General features: G+C 46.1%; 1 protein-coding gene across 1 annotated transcript in view; it reads right to left on the bottom strand.

Annotated features, from left to right (window-relative positions):
* The window catches only part of SH3RF3 (SH3 domain containing ring finger 3), a 281,575-nt gene that overhangs the window by 13,169 nt on the left and 244,080 nt on the right, over window positions 1–24,326 (bottom strand). Inside the window, exons 7-8 of the mRNA XM_036351738.1 lie at window positions 22,314–22,561; window positions 8,927–9,261 (exon numbers count right to left, since the gene is read on the bottom strand). Coding sequence (XP_036207631.1) covers window positions 8,927–9,261; window positions 22,314–22,561 — 583 coding nt within the window. The remainder of the gene's footprint in view (window positions 1–8,926; window positions 9,262–22,313; window positions 22,562–24,326) is intronic.

Genomic DNA, 24,326 nt, shown 5'->3' on the forward strand with positions numbered 1-24,326 from the left:
GCGAACTCAGCAGGTGATCAGGAGAAGCCAAAGGTCGTCTGTGCAGCCTGGTGCCTGATTGTAGAGGACTGCAGACAGTGACGTCAAAACACAGAGAACGGACCAGCTTCCAGGGACGGTGATAAATGCAAGAAACAAGGTTAGTGAGCACCTGCTTAGGAAAAGCGCTCTCCAAGTAAAAGATACTGTCATCCTGCGGACCTTTAGGATGTTCAGCCACATCATGGCTGCCTTGGAGACAGATGGCATATCTGCGAGTGTCATTTATTAGTTGACTGAACTTGAACAAGTTATTTAACTGCTTTTAGAATCAGCTTCCTCATTTGTAAAATGGAATACACCCACACACTCACTCCCGCACTCACAAAGTACCCTGGAAACTGTTTCTTGAGAACAGAGCCAGGCACTCTTCTAAGTCTTGTACATACAGTAGCTCACTAGGTTCTTAAAGTAGAGATAGGGTGATTAGTTAGGAAGCTGAACAATCTGGATTTGAACCCAGAACTCAATTTCAAATTTTAACTGCAACTCTGCTGCTTTGTCCTGGGAACTGAGACAAGGCACACAATCCAGCATGGCATCCGATAACTGTAGACACCCCATACACACTGTTCAGACTTTCATTTGTTTAAGTCATTTCAGAGAAGGGCACGGGGATTTACACAGACTGATGATGACAGGACTCTGGCAGGGGCTGCATGGTGACAAGATGGGCTGGCTGGCCCCATTCCTCCTGGGGACACAGGCAGCACTCTGCTCCTCTGGGCTGCTCTTCAAGATGAGACCTTAAGAGCAGTGCTCAGTGCTCGCGGGAAGACTGAGGATGACGACATGCAGAGGACCTAGTGAAGTGCCTGGCACACAGTTGGTTTTCAACAAAGAGGGCCTGTGAGGATCTGGATCTCCAGTGGGATATGCTACAGCTCTTCATTCATTCATCTGGCCCCAGCCAGCATTCACTTCCTGTCAGCACAGGCTGAGGGCAGAGGAAGTACACGTCTCATGGTTCACCCACAAAGGAAGATGCAAATAGGATCAAAGGGCCAGATACACATCTGGGAGCCTCTGGACGCCTCGTGTGCAACAATAGGCTGAGAATATTCCAAGTTCCAGAGACACTCCATCCTGACAGGTCACTGGGGACGTCTCAGAAGCTCCAAGATTGAAGAAGCACAGACTCTCTGGCCTCAGGGTGGGAATGTAGTAAGAAGAAAGGCACAATAAACATGTTTTCCACATTTCACTCAAATTCAGCCTGCCAAGTAGAAAGCATGGGGCGCCCTCTCCAGCTCCCAGCAGAATAAACCTGGTGACAACATGGTGATGACCAGAAATTGTGCTTAAAAGAGACACTGACCTCCTCTGGGCCCCTCTTCGCCCCAAACCAGACGTCTCCAGGGCACTGGCATCTTTATCTCCTCCTCTTGAACTTTTTGACACTGTTGATGGCTTCTTCTGCTGCCTTTCTGAACAGCAGTTAGATTCTTCTTCCCAGAACTGCTCCCTTCTCCCCTGCTGCAAACATGCCTGGGTTCCCCTTTCTCCAGTTATTCTCAGGCTCGGCTCTCCAGCTCTCCCTCCTGTGTAGAAGCATCATTAGCCCCAACATCTGCAGTGAGCTCTAGGGCTTTAATCTGCAACTTCAAAAGACATCAGAAGCTCTGATATGGAGGACTGGGGAGCCCCCTCTGCCCAGCCCCAGTTGGAGAGAGCCAGAGCTGATCATGTCCCCGGTCCTGTGTCCAGGTGAGGGGCCAGGTGAGCCCAGGGGCCCAAGGGGAAGAGGAGGAAAGTGATGTCAAAGCAGGAGCTGGGAGCTGGAGTTCTAAGCATGACCTGCAGGCCATCACCCTGATACTATCCTGATCCCCACCACAGGGCAGAAACCTGGGGCCAGGCCCAGGCTGCTCAGGCAGTGCAGTCCACAGCCTTGGTGGGGGCTCAGTTTTCCCAAGCTTGCCAATGATGGCAGCCCATGCCCAGCCTCTCCCTAACATCTTCATCTATCCCCTTTCGTTTGCAGGTCTTGTCCTTTTCCAAAGGCTTTACTCTCAAGTGTCCTTCTCAGGCAGGTAGGAAGTAACACCCACACCTTCTTTTACAAAGGAGGAAACAAAGCCAAGCACATAAACACGGAGAACATCAACTAGATGCCCGCTGGTTTGTATGCACTTCTATTTCAATGTACTTGTCCTTGGCTAGGGCTGCCACAACAAAGTACCGCAGACGGGGAAGCTTAGGCACCAGAAACTGATTTCCTCACCATCTGAATGCTGGAAGTCTGAGGTCAGATTGCAAGCACAGTGAGGTTCCTCGAAAGGGGTGAGGGCTCTTCTGCTGCAGATGGCCGCCTTCTCACTGTGTCCTCATGTGGCCTCATGTGGCCTTTCCCCATTGCATGTGTGGAAAAACAGAAATCTCTCCTCCTCTTCTTAGAGGCCACTGACCCCATCAGGAGGCCCTACCCTCATGACTTCATCAAATCCTAATCACCCCTGAAAGGCTCCACCTCACATTGGGGGGTAGACCTTTAACTTAGAAATCTGGGGGGAGAGGGGGACACAACATTCAGTCCAAAACTCTCCATAATAGCTGTTTAAGGGCACAGTTCCTCACTTACAATTGAGGAATTTCAAGTTCAGAGAGATGACCAGAGGTAACCACACATGTCGCTCTCTGGCACTGAGCACAGGGCCAGCAGGCTGCTGTGCCACGTGGCCACCCCTTTCTCTGACGTGAGGACAGCATCTGCACACCACTCTTTTGGACCAGCAGCCACCAGATGTTCAATGAGGACTATGGTGGTGACTGAGACCAGTAATCAGCCTCCTCCAGAGTAAAACTTTCTAAGTGACAGATGTTGGGTGACAGTCTGGGCAGGCAACTGGGCCACCTCCTTTGTGACCTTTGATCCCTCAGAGGAATGGAATGTTGGTGCCCCCAATTCCTCTCCTCATACTTCTCTTTCCTCTCAGGCCCACAGGTCATCAGAGCCTTCACAAGGGCTGTAGGCACACGTGTCCTGGCCCAGTACTCCACGAGGCACAGAGTCTGGTGAGCCTGCCACAGCTGCACATCCAGCTACTGCAGTGTGGCCCCATGGTGCTGTCACTCCACTCAGTAGGTGAGGCCAGGATCACAGAGCCTTACGTGGGCATCACAAAGGCAGAGCAGCCCACCATTGCCGGTGCTGAGTGAAGGAGGGATGAGCATGGCTTGGAAGACATGATGGAGGCTTGTTGGGGTGTGTGCTGGGCAATGACCTGGCACAGGAGGCCAGGATGCTTGTTCTAAAGCCCAGAGAGCAGTCTAAGGTCTTGGATAGCAAAGGGGAGAGAGGTGACACCACTTCATGGCGGGGTAGGAGCAGGTGGCCTGGGTTCTCATCTGGCATCCACTACTTACCAAGCATGCACCCTTGAGTAAGTGACTCAAATTTCCCATCCTCAGTTTCCTTATCTGTGAACAGGGTAACAGTAGTACCTAACCTAGAGAGCTATTGTGGGGATCAAATGAACTGGTACATTATGCCTGACACCTGGGAAATGCCACATTCGTTTGCTGTCACCATCACCATTCTTATCAATATGGTTACAATGCAGATGCTTGGTACCACAGAGATACTGAGCTTGGGACTGCTTTCTGCAAGCGAAAGTCTTGGTCTCAGCTGCTTTTTACTATGCTGGAAAAGAAAGCGGCACCGCTCAGGCAGAGGGAAAGCTCCAAGCTCTGGTCTTTCCTTCAAAAGCAATGGTTCTCCACTTTGGGGCCACTTCTTTTGTGGCCTTTGATCCCTCAGAGGAGTGGCACATTGGTGCTCTCAGTTCCTCTCCTTATACTTCTCTTTCCTTTCAGCCCCACAGGCCTTGGACCTGGGTCCTCCAGGCTTCCTGTACCACCACATTGCCCGCCATTCCCACTGCAGGTGGTTAATGAGTGCAGGGATGGAGGAGGGTTATTTTCTGCTCATCACTGAGCCCGCCCTTCCCACAGGCTGTGATGGCATGTCAGAGGACAAAGATCTTCCATGAGCTTCACACACACACACACACACACACACACACACACACACACAACACACACACAACACACACACAACACACACATACATACATGCACACACATACACACATACAAACACATAGACATACATTCGCACTGTATTTTTGATAAACAAATGTGAGATGGAAACATGAAAGCACATTCCAAAATATTTCTATGAAAACAGTTACAGAAATGTTGGAAACATGTATGACTGAGAGGCAAATCAGGCATTCAAATAATTGATGAGAAGAATTCTGTGAGATGCCAAACACTGAACTTCAATATATTCTTACTGGAAGCATTAAGACTTCTAGATAACCAATCAAACCAAATAGCTGGCTTGTAAAAACCAACAGATCACATTTCCCACAGATGGGGAGTTCAGAAACTAGAAGGCCCCATCCTGATTTTAAGGCATAACTGGGTTGTGAGGCAGACAACAGCCCGGGAAATCCAAACTATGCAAGCTCGAATGTATCAGAGAGACAGCTAGACTGCTTCATGGGAGCTGAGGAAAAGAAAAGGAATGAAACAAACAGCAAGAGCCACAGAGGTGGAAGTGTGGAACTTGACAAGGCCATGAGGCATAAATAACATTTAAATGACTTGACCAAACCCTGGCCGGCTAGCTCAATTGGTTGGAATGTTGCCCCTATACATCAAGATTGTGGGTTCAATCCCCGGTCAGGGCACATACAAGAAACAACCAGCGAATGCATAAGTGGAACATCAAAGTAATGTTACTCTCTCAAAAAATCAATCAATAAATTTTTTTTAATTGCTTGCACAAGACGCTGCCTCTGATCATGATGCTCATTTCCCTCTGAAAGACTCTGCTCAGCTGGCTCAGAGCCCCACGTGGGCCCTTTTGTCACTGTCAGTGACAGCTTCTCCCTGAGGGTCTCTCTCAGTCTTGCCATCATCATGTTCTGAGTGTGATGCCAGCCCACACCTGACAAGTGGCCAGTGAGCAGCTGCTCCTCCTCCAAAGAGAGGCCCCAGCAGGGACAGGTCTCATCTTCAAGTCCTCAGAGGAGTCCGGACACAGAATGGGGAGCAGACCAGGCCTTGGTGGCACTCCCATGGCTTCCAGGAGAGAAGCTGTCTTTCCTAGGCTACTATCCTAGGGCTGATGCATGGTTAACTGGGGCTAATGTTGTTCAATGAGGGAGGATAAAAGTGCTGAGGTTTCAATTCTCCAGAAATTTTTTTGGACTCAGCACCCAAGAAGCTGTAGAAATGTGTGACCCTGTTCTCTTGCAATCTCAGCTCAATGCTGTCATCTTTTCATTGAAGTCGGAAGACTCTGCTAACCCAGTAGTATTTATAGCATAACATTAATTCCTTTAAAAGTGCTTCACAGGAGATTAGGTCAAACAGCAGAAGGGCAGAAACAAGAAGCCTGGGCAGCCCTGCTCCCTCCTAGGGGTCTGGGCTGTGCAATCACTTTGTCACATTTGGATAACTTTGCCTTGTATTTGGATTTCCAACAGGCCTCTGGCATTTCTGCAGAACAAACACAGTGCTACCACAAATCAGATTACATAAAATGCATTCAGATAACGTTTTTGTAAAATCTGGCACCCTTCTGAAGAACGTCTGGAATGGAACAAGAAAGATTAAACACTTTATTATTCACTCAGGTATGCTGAGCTCAGGTACTTCTGAATTTTAAACACAAAACAGATGGATAGAATCCACTTCATCCACCGGAAGGGCAGCAGCAGGTCTGTGAGTGGCACACAGGGGAGCAGTCTGCTTCATCAGGGGATGCCAGATTTCTGGGGCTCAGTTATAATTGAAGCTATTAGTTCCATTAGCACACGGTGGGGTGACAGCATGCCAGGCACTGACAGGCAGCCCACAGCTCCGTGGGATGCTTTGGATTCTCTTCCTCATTTCTGTGCTTCTTAAGACAGAGTGCTTCCCGGAAATGTGAGGTGCACACCCAGCTTGGGGACCTCAGAGGCGCAGGTGTATGTGGCAGCTGGCCAGGCCCTTTCCTGCCACTGCCCTGCTGGGAGCAGCCAGACCCTGCCAGGCGGCACCTCCCTGAATAAGGGTCGTGATTTGGGCCTCCATCCATGTCCAATCTTAATTTGGTAATTGCTCCTGAATTTCTCTAAGGAGCCACCATCTTGAGGTCCTGTGTGGTTGTTATCACATGAAGATGATCAGAAGAGGATGGAATTTGAAAGAAGCTGGGGTGTCAGAATCCAGGTGAACTGAGTTTTGCAAGTAGGCCCAGTCCAGGGCCCACACCTCTGACTTACCCATCTGTCCATGGAGGAAGATGGCACACCTCCCAGACTCCATTACTTGGGAACAAATCATAAACTGCTTCCTGTGCCTCGAGGAGTCTGTGCCCAGCCACAAGCATGGCCAGGTATGGACTGCTGCGGGCCTGTGCATTTCCACTGCCAGGCCCAACCTGGGGAGTCATCTGGGCTAAGCTGCTTTCCATGTGGGAGCAGGACTTTCATCCGAGGAGCCTTTCATTAAGAGGGACCCTGGACTCAACTGCTCCTTCCTGGCATAGGAGAACTGTTAGCAGAGAGCAAGCCTTGGGTGAAAGCAAAACACCTACTAAGTGTCTAACAACGTGGGCCTGTCAAAACCGACACAATGTTGATTTTCATTAGCGACACACTTAAGAGGGCAAAGGTGGTGAGTAATATCACTCACCATGTCGATTCCTACAAGCCTGACCCTGCCCAGCAATGAACCACACGGAATGAAGTCAGCCCTGTTTCACTAACTGGAGAGAGGGAACTGGGGCGAAGAACCAGAAATGTTGACAGCAATTATGGCTCTTCCCTTTCTAAGCCTGTCCCCTGTTCTTTCTCAGCATTGGGGGCTGAGGGGATCTTGTCTTCCAGGAAAGGTGTCCTAGTGAGAGGGTGGGACCACCCCCACCTCTGCCAGCTGAAAGGCCCAGCACGTCTCCTCAGAAGGCTGCAGGTGGAAGGGAGCAGATCAAGACCCAAGTGACTTTCAAACATGAACACAAAGGGCAGTGCAACCACTTCACACTTCACATCCTATTAATATCCGGGATTTGAGCTTTGAGAGCTGAGAGCTCGGCAGGAGCAGCTGTGACCAAGGCCTCCTCCACACCAGCTACACAGGAACTGCTTTCCTCTGGCCTGAACAAGACAGGTTGTGATCAGACCTGAGCATCGGTGAGGCCCTGAAGAGTCTGGTGTGGGCATCTCTGGCGGTTCCTGGACTCCCACATCCACAGGGTGCTGGCTGGTGGGTGTGCCTCCAGGGGCTCCTAGGCTGATGGACTGAGCAGTCAGCCTGGCTTAGGTATGGTTCCTAAAAGCAGAGAGGCTGGCCTCCCTTTGAATACACAATCCAGGGTTGAGGATCTCATCCAAGCCCTAGCTAGCAAATTCCATTCAGAAGACTGATTTTACATGGAAAGGTTTTAAAATATTTGCAGAATGTGTCAAGATGAGAGGAAATGAGCATAAACCTTTCATACAACAAGGCCGATAAAGAGAGTGGGTCCCTGTTGTGGACCTAGGCCCACACTCCAAGGAGCCGCTAGGCAGGCGGTGGCCCCTGAGCACCAGGGCTGTCTCACTGGCTGAAGAAAGGTAAAACATCACCAACAAGTTTCTAATATAGATTACATGTTAAAATGATAATATATTTGGATATGGGGGTTAATAGATTATACTAATAAAATTAATGTTTTAATTTTATTTTAAAATTATTTTAACTTTTTAAAAAGGTGGCTACTAGGAGATTTCACATTAGATATGTGCCTTGAAATAAATTAATTGGACAGCATTGATTTAGAAACCTGGAGTGTAATCCTGGTTGATCCAGTGTCTGGATGGGTGGCAACTGAGGCAAGCTCATTGGAATCAGATTTATTTTGTGAAATAAGCCTACTTCCTTCACAGTTAAAAGAAGAGTTAGCAATGCCACCCATACCAACTCAGGCTGGCATCCTGCTCCCGTTTCTCCACAGAAAGTGGGCCTGAGCAGTGAGCCTGAGCAGTGGTGCCTGCTCAGGGATGACATAGGGAAGGCATAGCTGCCACAAAAGTGGGTTTGTGTATTCTGTTATAACTAGAGGCCCAGTGCACAAAATTCGTGTGTGGGGGGGAGGGGGCTCCCCTCAGCCCAGCCTGCACACTCTCCAATCAGGACATACCTCTCACAATCCTGGACCACTGGCTCCTAATTGCTCACCTGCCTGCCTGTCTGGTTGCCCCTCACTGCCTCTGCGTGCTGTCCTGATCACCCCTAACTGCCCCCTCACTGGCCAGGTCACCCGCAACTACCCCCCTCTGCCAGCCTGGCCGCCCCCAACTGCCCCCCCACACCAGCCTAGTTGCCCCTCACTGCTTCTGTGTGCTGGCCTGATTGCCCCCAACTGCCCCCCTCTGCGAGCCTGGTTGACCCCAACTGTCCCCCACACCAGCCTAATTGCCACTCACTGCCCCCTGCCAGCCTAATTGCCCCAAACTGCCCCGCCCCCCAGCTTGGTCATTGGCAGCCACCTTGTGAGGGCATGAGGGTTAATTTGCATACTACCGCTTTATTATATAGGATATCCTGGTGCATGGCAAGAAGAGTATTGTTCTAACAAAATGAGGATAGCACAATGATTTTCCAATAGATGGCTGAACACATCTTGAGGAGAAACACATTTTTCTGATTTGCATAAAAATGGTAGTTGGGCTCAGTTAGTTGGACCTGTGGCCTGCCTAGATTCCACTGTGACAACCAACTGTTTGCTGGTCTGGCCTCCCTGTCTGCCATGTGCCTGGTGCCCACCTTAAAGCCTTAATTGCACAAAATGTCTTTGGTGTCTGGTGCCCAAGAGTTACAATAACCAGCTCACCCAGTTTGAGCTGCTTACCTTTTCAGTTTTCTTCTCATCTGGTTTGCATCCCACGTTGGTGGGGCTGGAAGTAGACAGGCCACTGACGGTCCCCACTCCGGCCTCCCCATTGAGGTTGGCAGCAGTGACATTGGGAGGTGTGACGGCTGATGCCGCTGACGTGAGAGGGATGGCTGGCCAGGGGCACTGGGCACCAGTGATGGTCTGCACTGGGGGCTGGTGGAGGTGCTGCAGGGACACCATGGAGTGGGGCCTGAGGCTGGCAGTGGGCAGGCAGGACGGGGAGTTCTGGGTGCACAGGGGTGACACCATGGTGGTTGGTTGGTCCTGAGCCTGAGCAGAGGAGAGGGCAGCTGGAGCACAGGGTGGGAGAAACAGTGAGTAGAAAGTTTAGTTTGAAACCTGCCATGCAATTGCAATAGACTCTTTCCTGAGACAATCTGCCCAGTCTCTGTACAACTGAGACTATGAACCAGGAGGTTATGGTTTGATTCCCGGATCAGGGCACATGCACAGGTTGTGGGCTTGATCCCCAGTAGGGGGCATGCAGGAAGCAGGCAATCAATGATTCTCACTCATCATCGATGTTTCTATCTCTCTCTCCCTCTCCCTTCCTCTCTGAAATCAATAAAAATATATATATTTTAAAAAGACCTAGGACTTTAAAGAAAAATAGAGTTCCTTCCAAACACAGAGCCATGTTAAAATGAATCCTACTACAGCTTGCGTTAGTAATTTTGAAGAACCGTTTCCTTACTAATTACAGAAACAACTAGGGGAGAGAATGGGCCACACCATAGGGACAGAGTTCTAGGCAGGTGGGTCTGGCCTAAAAAGAGACTTCGTGGGTGGTAGCCGACATCACTTCACACCAAGTGTCCCTCTAATGCTGCACTGCTCACTTCCGGTGTGTTGGCCTTGTCAACCAGAGAAGAGGGATGCCACACTGCCGCAGTGTTCCAGTGCCAGACTTTGTGGCATGCATGGCCTCGGCAACATGGAAATATACAAGCAACGAAGCCATGCTCTCAGCCCCCACCTTGGACAAAGCGCACACTCAGACACCTGCCCGGCTCCCCGCACAAGCAACCCCTTCCTCTGACAGTGTGCTAGCAGCCCATCCTCTCTTTCCAGGAGGTGAGATAGAGGAAGGCTTATTTATGGCTTTAAAAAACTACTCAGAATTTGGGATGGCTTTGGATCCTTCCTCAATGTGGCTCCTCCTTTCAAAGAAAGACCAGGTTAGACAATGATGCAGATCGATGAAGCCACTGCGGTCGCTTAATCCCCCTGAGGTAATCCGTCATTTATCTGCCTCTCCCCTGCTGCCTGGACTTCAGCCCAGCTCAGCAGCCTGTAACGGGAGGTGACAGCTCAGCCAGGGAAGGGCAATGGCACTTGGGTCCTAAAAACCCTGTAGGGTGGCTTCCGGTTCTTCTGCTGAGCCCTGGCACAGCTCGCCTCCACCTCTGGCTAGCTTCCACCTGACTGCGCATCTCCTTACTAAAACACTACAAAATAAGGACGGTATCAGCAGATAAATTCCTTTGTATGGCTTTCCAGTGTCACGAATTTCTATCTGCAACTGAGTCTAGTCTAGAGTTTATGTCACCATGGAGTTTTGTAATTAAATAAATATATTTTTTCTTTCCAAAATTTCAAGTTGCTTCTTTTTCGTATCAAACAATTTCTGATTCATATCTATCCATCTCTTTTTTTCTTCACCACCCTGTCTTCTTCTTTTTTTTAGAGGGTGGATGCTATTTCTTCTATTTCCTTTTGGAGGATTTTAAATATACTGACATCAGTGACTTCTTTAGATTTCTCTTTTATTTCCCTCTCATTTCTTAAGTTTACTGGCTATCCTTTATGCATTAGCAGTCCCAGCCCTGAGATTTTAGTTCATCTGAGCAGGGGTGTCTTATTGCTGTTGTTTCTGCCCTGGTTTACTTCTCTGGGTCTGCAGTCTTGTCGCTCTTCTACATGGACCTCTGGGGCCTCCTCTCAGAACCAGTGTAACCGGATCACTTGAGTTCTGGTCTCCCAGGGATGTGAAGACCTAGTCCTCAGGCCAGAGCCACACTCAGCTCTGTGCTCAGGTGGAACTCTCTTCTCTCCACACCTTCCACAGCGCTCAGTATTGCACATGCCCCCAGGAGAGGTTGGGTCTGGTCCCCTGATACTTGCCTCGAGCTCCTGCCCATACGCTCTTGCAGGTGTTGAAAGTCAGCTCACACCACCCGTTTTCCACCCTGGAGCCTGTAGGCCAGCACTTGAACCCCACCTGCTGTTGTGTGTTCCACTTTGTTTACATCCATAGAGTTGACTTTTAAAAAGTTTTAAAAACAAACAAGCAAACTCTCTGTGTTTAGAACAGAGAAAGTAGGGGAGTTCTACATAAACTCATTCTTCCATACTATCCAGGGGTCATCCCGCCACTTCTCATTCCACAGAAATATGGTGTCTTACTCGATCAATCCATCAAATATTATCTGGAAAACACCAGTTATGGCTCCATCTATTTTTAGAAAAAGAATCCATTGATCTAGTTGTTTGCCTTTACAACAATATCACACTGTCTTGATTATTATAGTTTTATAATGTCTTGAAATCAGTGTTAGCCTTTCAAATTTGTTGCTCTTTTCAAGGTTGTCTTTTACTCTTCTAGGTCCTTTGCATGATCTAGAAGAGTCTAGAATTTGAGATCTAGACTGTCAATTCCTATTAAAAAGTTGGGTGGGGTCTTGATTGGTATTTGATTGAATCTACAGGTCAATTTTGGGAGAATAAACACTTTAATATATTAAGTCTTCTCACTTGCGAATATTCTCAGTCATCTCTCTACTTATTTAGGTATTCTTCAATTTCTCTTAGCAATACTGTAGTTTTCAGTGTATAGTTCGTCCTCATCTTTGACCACATTTGTCCCTAAGTATATTATATTTTTGATGCTATAAAATTGCTATTGTTATTTTTTAAATGTCAATTTCAACTATTCACTACTAGTATGTAAAAATACAATTGGTTTTTGTGTATTAATTTGTGCCCTGCACCTTGCTTAACTCATCTGTTACCAAAAAAAAGCAAAAAAAAAAAAAAAAAAAAAGCTGTGTGTGTGTGTATGTGTGTGTGTATTTCTTAGGGTTCTCTCTATATGATAATGTACCCTGCAAACTGAGATAGTTTAGCTCCCTCCTTTCCAATCTGTATGCCGTTTACTTCTTTCTCATTACTAACCTCTTGGGTTAGAAGTTATAATACAATATTGAGTAGAAATGTCCAGAGTGGGCATCCTTGTCTCGATCCTGCTCTCAGGGACAAGTTCTCAGCCTTTCACAACAAGTTAAATGCTAGCTGTGGGCTTTCATAGATGCCCTTTATCAAGTTGAAGAAGTTCACTTCTGTTTTCTCATTTTATGAGAGTTTTTATTAGGAATGGATGACAAATTTGGTCAAATCTTCCCCCAACCCACATCTATTTGACTGACCATGTTATTTTTCTCTTTTAGTTTATTAATAAGTGAATTATATCAATTAAACCCTGTATTCCTGGGATAAATCCTACTTGGTCATGTTGTATTAGTATCCTTTTTGTTTATTGCTGTATTTTACTTGTTAAAATTGTTTAGAATTTGTTTATGATTATGAGTAATATTGGTCTAGCAGTGGTCGGCAAACTGTGGCTTGCAAGCCACATGCGGCTCTTTGGCCCCTTGAGTGTGGCTCTTCCACAAAATACCGACTTCTGCGCATGGGCCATGAAGTTTCAATCGCACTGTACATGTGCGCCCGCACGTGGTATTTTGTGGAAGAGCCACACTCAAGGGGCGAAAGAACTGCATGTGGCTCGTGAGCCGCAGTTTGCCGACCACTGGTCTATAGTTTTATTTTAATGTCTTTGTCTGCTTTTAGTATGAGGGTAATGCTAGCCTTACAGATAGAGTTAGGAAATATTTTCTTTTTCTTTTTTTCTTCAATTTTCTGGAAGAGTTCCCAAAGAATTGTTAAAATTTCTTCCTTGACCATTAGGTATATTTCACCAATAAAGCCACTTAGGCCTGAAGATTTCTTTATGGAAGGTTTTTAACTAATTCAATTTCTGTAATAAGGATTGGCCTATAAGATTATTAACTTCTTTTAAGTTTATTAATTTGTGTATTTAAAGGAATTTATTTATTTGCCTAATTTGTTGAGTTTATTGGCAGAAAGATATTTTTCTTTGTTTTTTATTCTAGTTTCTTAAAGTGAAACAGGTAATTGATTTAAGATTTTTTTTTCTTTTTCTAATATAGATATTTAGTGATATAAATTTCCAAATTTTGATATGGTGTGTTTTTATTTCCATCTACTTCAAAATGCTCTCTATTACTACTTTGATTTCCTTTTGATCCCTGGGTAATTTTGAAGTATGCCATTTAGTTTTCAAATATTTGGAGATATCTTTGTGTTATTAATTTCTAATTAAACTTTATTGTAGTCAGAAAATATAGTTTGAGTGACTTTAAATTTTTAAAATTTGAGGTTTAAATATTATGGCCCAGAATATGGTCTATCTGGTAAATATGTGCACCTGAAGAAGGGTGTATTTTGCTGTTTGGTGGAGTATCCCGTAAATGTCAATTTAGTCAAGTTGGTTATGTGTTGTTCTAATGTTCTATGTTCTTACCAATAATATGCTTGTATCCATTATTGAAAGAAGTATTGCAACCTCTGACTGCAATTGCAGGTTTATCTGTTTATATCTCCCTACAGCTCTATCAATAATTGCTTATTTATTTGAGGCTCTGTTATTTGAAGCATAAATATTTAGTCCCTTTGATGAACCAACTCTTTTACCATTGTAAAATTAACTTTTTTTTTTAGTAATAACATTCTCTGTTCTGAATTCTACTTGGTTTTATATTAATATGACCAAACCACATTTCTTTTGATTAGTATCAGCATGGTAGTCAATCCTCATTATTCACAGATTCTGTATTTGCAAATTCAGCTACTAGCTAAAATTGATTTGCAACCTCTGGTGCTTTTGCAGTCACTCTCAGACATGCACAGATTAGCAAATAATACAAGTCACCCACGCACTTGTTTCCAGCAGGGGTGCACCAAGATGATGCTCTTCCTTCTCATTTCAGCTCATACAGAGATGCCCAGGGGCAGAGAGACAGGAGGGGCACAGGCAGTGCAGCACAAGAAGCTCCAGCTCTGGGGAGGTCGGATGAGTTGAATCTTGACCCTGTCACCTATTAGTAGGGTGGCCTCAGGCAAGTGACTTAATACTTCCAAACCACATTTTCTCTTTTGTAAGATAAAGAAAATAGAACATTTAAGATTAAAATCTATGTGAGCTACACACACATATTTCACTTAGGTGAAATAGTTCAGTATTCACTCAGTAATACTGGTCTAGCAGTGGTCGGCAAACTGCGGCTCGCGAGCCACATGCGGCTCTTTGGCCCCTTGAGTGTGGCTCTTCCACAAAAAACTTTATCCTATATAACAAAGAGGTAATATGCAAATTGACCATCACATCCTGACACAAGATGGCCACCACAAGATGGCCAGCAGGGGAGGGCAGATAGGGGTGACCAGGCCAGTAGGGGAGGGCAGTTGGGAGAGATCAGGCCAGCAGGGGAGTGGTTAGGGGGTGATCAGGCTGGAAGGCAGAAGCGGTTAGGGGCAATCAGGCAGGCTGGCAGGCAAGCGGTTGGGAGCCAGAGGTCCCGGATTGTGAGAGGGATGTCTGACTGCCAGTTTAGGCCTGATCCCACAGGCTGAGAGGACCCAGATCGGAGAGGGTGAGGCTGGGCTGAGGGACACGTCCCCCCCAGTGCACGAATTCCATGCACCAGGCCTCTAGTAGACTATAACTACGATGAATAATGGCAATTGCTTATATATATTGTTCTATCCTTTTACTATTCATTATTTGCATTTTTATATTTAAAGTATTAAAATCTATTTCCTGTTCACAGCATTTATTTGGGTCTTGTCTTTTTTTTTTTTTTAAATAATAACTGACAATCTATGCATTCTATTTGGGGTTATTTAGACCATATATATTTAATGAAATTATTTATATGACTAGTTTTAAACCTGCAATTTACTACATGTTTTATATTTGACCCATGTATTATTTGTTTCCTTTCCTGTCTTTTTATGGTTTCTTTTGGATTATTGGAAGTCTTATGATTACATTTTATTTTTTCTGTTACCTTATTTGTCATAACTCTTCATTTTCATATTTAGTGATTGCTTACATCTTTAATTTAACATAGCCTAACTGTAATTGATTTGATAACTCTTTACATGTAGTCTAAGAATATACTTATAATACTTTACAATAGTATACAGTACTTCCATTTCTTCCCTCCCAACCTTAATGCATTTGCTATTATACCTTTCACTTTCACATGTTTTAAATTTCAAACTGCATTGTTTTTATTTTTTTAAACACTCAGTTATGTTTTAAAGATATTTAAATAAGCCCTGGCCAGTGTGGCTCAGTTGGTTGGAGTGTCAGGTAGTGGGTTAAAAAAAAGAGAGATTTAAATAATATTAAAAATCTTATATATTTATGTATGTAGTTACCATTTCTAGCGCTCTTTGTTACCTTGTATAGATCCCAATTTCCATCTGGTATCATTTTTCTTCTTCCTAAAGAACTTTAACATTTCTCATAGGGTGGGTCTACTAATGATGAAATCTTTTCTATATCTATATAATTCTTTATTTTTCTTTCACTTTTTAAAGGTATTTTTTCTGGGTATAGAATCTGAACTTGACAGACTTATTTTTTTCAGTACTTCTTTCAGTTTTTAAATGTCTTTTCACTTGACGTGTTCATGATGAGAAATCTAATGTCATCCTAATTTTTCCTTACTTTATGTATCTTTTTTTTTTCTGGATGCTTTTAAGATTTTCTTTGTCACAGAAAAAAATTATTGTGATTAGAGTTTTTTTCATGATATAGTTTTCTACTTGTTTCTTATGCTTGGGGTTCAACAACTGTCATTAATATATGAGTCTCTAGTTTTCATCAAATTTAGAACAATTTGGATCATTATTTTTTCAAATAATTTTTCTCTCACTTTTTTATCCTCAAATTTGGGGACTTCAATCACATGTATATTAAGCCACTTGAAGTTGTCCTGTTTTTCACTGATGCTGTTTTCATTTTTAAAAATTCTCTTTTGTGTTTCATTTTTCATAGTTTTTATTACTATACCTTCAAGTTCACTAATGTTTTCTTCAGCAGAGTCTAATTTCACATTAATTCCATCAAGTATATTCTTTTTTAAAATACATTTTTATTGATTTCAGAGAGAGGAAGAGAGAGATAGATAGAAATATCAATGATGAGAGAGAATCATGGACCACCTGCCTCTTGCATGACCCCTACTGGGGATATAGCCTGTGGGAAACTGTTTATTGCCTTCACTATCTGATAAGCATAGACAGAGAACCCCCCAAAGGCTGGGTGCCTTTCAAGCCCTAGCAAAGGTTGGAGCTAGGCGCCACCTCTGTTTGTCCAGACAGTGGTAGCTGAAACTACTCCCCCATTTATTATTATGTAAATCCTTGCTGATGGGCTAGTCTGCCTGTTGCAGGGGGTCGCCTGCCTAAGGGCTATGCTATGGGTGCATCCCAGATCAATAAAAGTTTGGTGAGGCCTGAGCACAGGAGGGAGTCCTTCCCCTTGAGTTGGACTTGCCCGCCCGGTCCCCCAATATTTCAAATTATCTCTTGTCTTTTCATATTCATTTGTGTGCGGCTCTGCTTCCAGTTCCTGAACCCTGACCCACGCGGGACGTGGGAAGGAAACACTCAACAATAGCCCACCACCTGGGCATGTGCTCTGACCAGGAATCGAACTGTGACCTTCTGGTTCATAGATCAGCACTCAACAACTGAGCCACACCAGCTGGGCCCATCAAGTATTTTTTGATCTCCACACACTATAGTTTCTATTCCTAGAAATTTGATTGGGTCTTATAAATACCTTTAAAATCTCAACTTTCTAATATATGGAATGCAACTATAGTATCTGTCTTCAATGTCTTTGTCTGCTAATTCTAACATCTATATTGGTTCTGGGTCAGTTTAGGTTGATTGATTTATCTCTTTGTTGTTGCTCATATTTTCCTGCTCCTTTGTATGCCCACAATGATAGCACTAACAGCACTTATCCTTCCTTGCAGTCTTTGCTTGGCTCTGGGTAGTCTTCTCACATGCATATGCTGATTAGTTCTCAGTGAACTACCCCAGAGGGATGCCCTGCACCCTTGGAAGTTTCCTCTTTGTGCTGAAGTCTGAAATCTTCTCTAAGCAGTGTGCTGGGCCCACCTCTGTGTTCATCATTTTAATTGTATCATTTCTGTGGTTTTCTGATATCTATTGTCTCATAAACTCTTGCTTTATAAATTTATCTGCTTTTTTTGGTTATTTCCAGTGGGAAGGTAAATCCTGTCCTCATTACTTTATCTTGGCCATAAGCAGAAATCTAGTTTCATATGACACAGTAATTCCATGTCTGGGTATTTAATACTGCGTCATATGAAACTAGATTTCTGCTTATGGCCAAGATAAAGTAATGAGGACAGGATTTACCTTCCCACTAGAAATGAAAACATTAATTTAAAGAGATATGTGTAACTCTATGTTTATTGTAGCATTTACAATAGCCATGAAAAAGCAATCTAGGTTTTCATTGATAGAGAAATGGATAAAGAAGATATGATATACATATATATGTATAAGTATTTATATATGATGTATATATAATATATACAGTGGAATATTAAGCAGCCCAAGAAAGAATGAAATGTATGAAATATTGCCATTTGAGACAACATGGATGGACAAAGAGGGTAAAATAAGTCAGAGAAAAACAAATGCCATATGATTTCATTGATATGAGGAATCTAAAAACAGAAAATAAATGACTAAACAAAAACAGACCAATAGAAACAGAGAACAAGCTGATGATTGCCAGAGGGTAGCAGGATGGGGTGAATAAGGTGAAGGGGAATAAGAGGTACACACTTCCAGTTATAAGAAAATATATGTCATGAGGAAATATAGAACAGTCAATTCTATTGCCATAACTTTGTATGACAGATGGGTACCTGCCTTAGTGTGGTGATCATATTATAAGACACTAGAGGCCCAGTGCACAAAATTCATGCACTCAGGGGCTGGTCCCTCAGCCTGGCCTGCGCCCTCTAGCAGTCCAGGAGCCTTCAGGGGATGTCCAACTGCCACGGAGACAGGAGAGGCTCCTGCCACCACTGTTTCGCTTGCCAGCCATGAGCCCAGCTTAGGGCTTTTGGCTGAATGGTTCCTCTGAACCAGTCATCTTGTGTATCTGCCCTCCCCCCGCCCCCTGATTGATCGCCCCACAAGGGTGGTCTGGAGGCTCAGGCCACCGGGCTGGCGGTGCTGCAGTGGGTGGGCAGGGCCTCTCTCTGCGGGGCAATCGATCTGGGGGCTCCACGATCAATTGCCCCACAGAGGGAGGCCCAGGCCAAACAAGGGATCGCACCCCATGCCTGTCGCCTGCAGAGGGAGGCGACCAGTGGCGGGTGGGGAGGGGGGAAGCAGTGCCACACAGATGGCAAGCAGTGGCAGTGGCAGGGGCGAGGCAAGCTGCCAGCAGCTGGGGGAAGGAAAGCCCTGATAGGCCCTTATCACCAGTCAGGCCTAGGGACTCTACCTGAGGGGTCCCAGATTGAGAGAGGGTGCAGGCCAGGCTGAGGGACACCACCCCCCCACCCCCACCCCCCCCACATGAATTTCATGCACTGAGCCTCTAGTATAGGATATAAATGTCAAATCACTATGTTGCACTCCTGAAAAAAATATAATATTGTATCTCAACTTTAATAAAATATAAAATAAATAACTAAAATTGAGAAAAGTCTTACTTTATCTTTTAGATAAAAAATATGATTATATCTATTACTGAAAACCCTTTAATATGCTCCTTTGCCCTTAGGATAAAAACTGAAATTCCTTGACATAGCCTAAAAGAACCTCATGGTCTGCCCCTGCACACCTTTTCAGTGTTACCACAAGGCAGGTACCTACCCTCCTGCATTCCTAGTTCTTCCCCCGGACCTGGTTTTAGTTCCCAAAGGCATCAGTCTTGCACTAGCTTCACTATCACCTCATCCACCACTGCATGCTCATCTACTTATCTTTGGGATCGAAAAGCAAATTTTGCTTCAGTAGAGAGAGAGTTACTATTGTTCTCCTTCCATACTTTTTGTCAGTCACATCAACTCCGTGAGGCTACCACAGCAGGGACTGGTCTTCCTCATCACCATGCCTGTGCCCTCGCCAGTCCCTCTGCTCCAATGTCCTCTCTGCTTTAATTCAAGGCAGTGTCACCTCCTCTTGAAAACTTTCCATAAACCTCTTCCATCCCTCTCCTACTTTCCTCCCAGTCTGAGTACACTATCTCTCCACGCTTTTTTAATACCCTCCATCCTAGTGGTTTTCAAAATCTACTGAAAGTTCCCTTGCCCTTATCCCTAATCAGGGGTGGAAAAAGGGTCCATATGGTTCTTTTCTGCATTTCCAGACCCCAGCAGAGCCTGGTGTGTACAGAGTTCTCTTTCAGTACTGTTTGCTGATGAATATATGGCTGCACAGGGCTCTTGCGCCTACTAAGCACTGATATGAGGCTATGTGGACACTATACTTAATGGGTAGAGCTGCCCTTAAAAAAAGGAGTTACATTAGTTAAGTAGAACAAATCATATTGGATGCTTTTGTCAAACTCCCTGACTTTGGCTCGAGATGAGTGAACTAATGAAATGCCTCTCAACCGCCTAGGTCGGGGTCTACTGAGATGGGTAATTGCAGCCCTGACAATACATTACTTGAACTGTCAACAGTTTTTTGTTCTCTCTCTTGCAAAATGCAGAGTAAAGTGGAAAATGCTGTGGGAACTCAGTGGCACTTAATTTACTGATAAGATGCAGTAGGAGCCTTTCTTTAACCTGGCTGTGACAGCAATAATGTGGGGACAAGTATTAGGTTTGGAATGCAATTGGCAAAATATTTTACACCCTGTGCGCCACTCTTCCCATCTCTAGAATTAAACTGATGGAAGAGAAAGCTTGTCCCACCATGGTAGTTACTATGGTGATGGATGGCTGAGATACAAGGTTGCCCTTCCCTGGCCATGCCAATTCCCTTGGATTCAGCTTGTTATTCTGCAGAGGGAGAAATGACCAGCAGGTCTCATTTTTTTTTCTTTGAATTGGGAAGTTGTGAGCAAGCCATGGCATAGAAAGGCCATTATACTGGCCTTTTGTGCAGAGAACCCAGGGCTGCTGTGCTGGGTGTGCACTCTCAGTGAGAAGCAGGGCTGTGGTGGTGCACACAGAAACATCTGTATGTGGGAGTGGGACCTGAAGGGACCTGATCTGAGACTTTAGGTGCCCCAGGTCCTGCCCAGGTCCTCCAAGGGCCAAGGAGATGGGTATTTTGGGGTAGAGCCCCAGTCAAGAAGCTCTGCTATGGGTTCACTCCATCACTTGGCTACTACAAGGGCCGTGTCCTCAGCTGGAGGCGCCCACTCAGCAGCGTCAGATGAACTTAAGCCAGAAGCATAGCTGATCAGAAGGTAGCAGCTGGGGCTAGGAGGTCCAGCATCAGACGATGCGATTGCCAAACTCCTTCAGTGCATAGACAGCCAGCTCTTACCCGGCCCCCGGCGCCCGAGCTGCCAGACACAGAATTAAGTTACATATGAAAGACTGCTAGGCACTCACAGGGACTGCAGGGTCAGTCTCGGAGGCTCTCCAGCCAGGGAAGTGCCTAACCCATCCATGAGGCTTCCCTGGGCCAGATCCCATGACTGCTGGACACAGACACCACCCAGCATGTCAGACACGGGCATCCGAAGTCCACCCTGCACCCACTGGTGATCGGGAACTGTGCACTGCAAGTCCACCTGCGGCCCCTGAAAAGCCAGGATGTTTTCACCATCTCCTGCATCCCCAAAGGGATCCACGTGGCATCTCACATTCCTGGCATCTGAGTGGAGGACACACATAGAGTTCAGGTGAGTGTCTGCAGCTGGCCTGACAGGCGGCTGAGGGAACAGGGGCTGCCTCCTACCGTGGCAGGCAGGACTCGTACACGGGATGGGAGTCCCCCTTAGGGAGGCAGTTCCAAATTAACCGGTGGGCCCCAGTGTGACTAGCACCCACTGCATCTCCCAAAGCCACATGTCATTATCTTCCTCTATCAACAAGTCCTGTTCTGGTCTTTTCTAGGTCAGGGGATGCCATTGTCATCCCCTGAGTCCACTGGTGCCAGCTGAGAACTGGGCTTGGTTCCTCACTCCCCTGAACACTTCCACCCAGAGCATCTCCAAGTCACACCCACTCTGCCTCCTGAACAGCTTATTATCTTGTCCCAGTTCCACTCACTGGATCCAGGCCCTCGCCACCTCACCTGGCACAGCGACCCCTTTCTCCTGGCTCCAGGCCTCGGACTGCCCACACCACCTCTTCTCCCTGCTGTGCCTGCTAATATTCACTACAGTGTCAACCCTCGGGCTTCAAGTCTCATGGTGGGTCCCCACTGCCTTCAAGAGAGAATTCAACCCCCTGATCCTGTGGTAACTCTTATGTTTTCTTCTTACTCTCATGCATCTAGTACTCCAATAATATTCTTATTCTCTAACAGAACAATAAAACAGCTGCAGTGTACTGCGTACATACTGTATATGCAATGTCAATGCCTTCACAGTGTCCGTGGAGGTAAGTGCGTCTTTCAGCGGAAGACAGTGGGGCCACGGCAGCCCCAGCATTCAAAATAGGCCTGCTGACTCCCAAGTCACGCCTTCAGCCAGGCCTCCGTCAGCTCGGTCTTTACTCAATTTCTTGCTGCTGGTTGAAGAAGACTGCTTTCTGCCACTTCTATTCGATGTTCCTTTCCTCCTGCGTCAAATGGCACCCTTCTCTGTTCCTACCTGAGTGTCACTCTGCTGCTCATTCTGGGATAGACTCTTTAGAGAAGCCTTTCCCACTCTCCCTGCCCCATCGCAGGTGCCCCCAACGGAGCCTCCCCACAGAGCCAGAGCCCACCTAGCCACACCGCTTAACAGAGGCTGTTAATCTTATCAGTGCACTCGGTCCTCCTGCTAATCTTATCAGTGCACTCGGTCCTCCTGCTGCAGCCAAATATATAAATTGCTCATCAGTTTCAGTTTCCAGGACAGGGTAAGTCATATCTCCTGGAGATCAACAGGGTCAATGATTACGACAAGCCATTCCCGTTGTGAACTGATTGAGACCTAGGCCAGAATGTTTCTACGATTTGTGTACCCGAGACCTCAGCCCCTTGACAAATTTCCCAGAGATTGAGGCCCCGAAAGACTAGTACATACCTGTGGGGATAGTGCTCCGGGCCTGGCTAGCCGCTGGGGGAGCTGAGTGCCACAGACAACTGCCCACCGGGGGAGAGGCTGCCTGGTGCTGGGCCTGGGGTGTGGCGAGGGGGAGGGCTGCTCTCCCGGTGGTGGCAGGGCTGCTCAGGCTCCCACCACCTGGGTGGATGCTTGTGGCCATCCCTTTGGCCAGTGGAGACCCTCCAACCACATTATTCCCAGGTGGCCCAGGCCCTCCTAAAGGAGCCCTAAGGAAAAAAAGAGAATGAACTCAAGTGACAGTGCAGACAAAACCACCCCACGTGGGCCATTGGTAAAGGCCTGCTCTTACACACTGGCCTTTCTGAGATGAAAGCCACGCAGGCCAGGAGAGAACCCTAAAACAAAGCCGAGATAACCCTTGTCGGCAAACAATGCCCAGAGCTCCAGCTGAGAGGGTGCCCTCTGTAAGTCTTCATGGGGGCTAACTCTGTGTGAATATTCAAGAAGTAGCAAAAGAACCCTGAGAAACAGAGGCATTATTCCAACCAATAAAATATTTTGTACCAGAGTTACTGTTTTGACTCATTCTAACAAACAGCTGTGCGTCCCCAAACACCTCCAGAAAGAGCGATGGCTCAGTCACATCCCACGAGGCTTGGACACATCTGCACCTGGAGGGAAGCAGTGGCAGGACCTACTACTCCCTCTGGACAAGGCCACCTCCTTGCTCTGCCGGCCTCTGGGAAGGGCACCAACAGACCATGTACCGCTGAGAGATGTCAGGGAACTTGCAGCTTCTTACCAGAAAATAAATGCCCTTTCAGCCCACGGTTTCCAGATGAAACCAGTGTAGAGTGTTTAAGAAAAACCAATGGAAAACAGCAACTTGGAAGATAGGCTGTTCACACTTGCACACTTTGCATATTTGTGCTGTGGGGTGCAGAATACAGTGGAGGCGGGTTTTGCAAGGTGTTTAGTTTCAGGGGACTGGAATGTCTTCCATTTGTCCAAGAGCTCAATAAACTCCCCTTTGTCTTCTTGGGATCTCAGTCATGAGCCACCAGAAGCCACACCTGGGAGAGAACAGGCTCTGCCGGGCGTGGCTCCGGGCCAGGTCAGAGGCCCCTCTCCAGGTGGCTTGGTACCATTGGGTCTGACTTCAAATGGTCATTGAGTCAGGTTTCTACAGGACAGCTCTGGGGAAAGCCCCCTAGGGAAGGACCCAACTGTCCAGGGACTGGGCAGCACCTTCCCTCACTAGTTGTAGAGCTGCCTTGAAATTCACTTCCAGCATGAACCTGTCAGCTGGCCAGCCCAAACCATCACATTTAAAAAATCACATCTGCTACCTGCTGGGCTCACTTTTTCCCTAGGAAATTTTTAAAAATTAAATAAAGTGGGCTTGCAAATTATGGGCCTTCCCAGGAATGACAAGAGGTGTGAGCCTACTCCAGGCTGGCACTGCCCCTTGGGCGCTTAGAAGTATGGATCTCTAGCACCAATGCAACATGTAAGCACTGTTTAATTTTTTTCACAGCAGTCTTGTTTCAAAGGGAGTACAAGGGCCACATCTCCAGTTTTCTTATGTGCTGTGGATGTTGACGTAGCTCTGAACTGGTAAAGGGCTTCCCTGAGCGAGATGGACTGAAGATCAAGCAGTGCCCTCATCTCAATGGGAAATTCTCAGACAACTCTGGATAACATTTTCAGTGAATTTTTAAAATTGCTCTGTTTTAATAAAAATAATATAACAAGCCCTAACAGGTTTGGCTCAGTGGATAGAGCATCGGCCTGTGGACTCAAGGGTCCCAGGTTCAATTCCGGTCAAGGGCATGTACCTTGGTTGCAGGCACATCCCAGTAGGGAGTGTGCAGGAGGCAGCTGATCGATGTTTCTCTCTCATCAATGTTTCTAACTCTCTATCCCTCTCCCTTCCTCTCTGTAAAAAATCAATAAAATATATTTTAAAAAAATATAACAGACATTTTGTAAGACACAGGAAAGCACAAGGAAGAAAAACTTTTATCTATA

This window comes from Myotis myotis, unplaced genomic scaffold, assembly GCF_014108235.1.
Source record: "Myotis myotis isolate mMyoMyo1 unplaced genomic scaffold, mMyoMyo1.p scaffold_m19_p_2, whole genome shotgun sequence".
Classification (NCBI taxonomy): Eukaryota; Metazoa; Chordata; class Mammalia; order Chiroptera; family Vespertilionidae; genus Myotis; species Myotis myotis.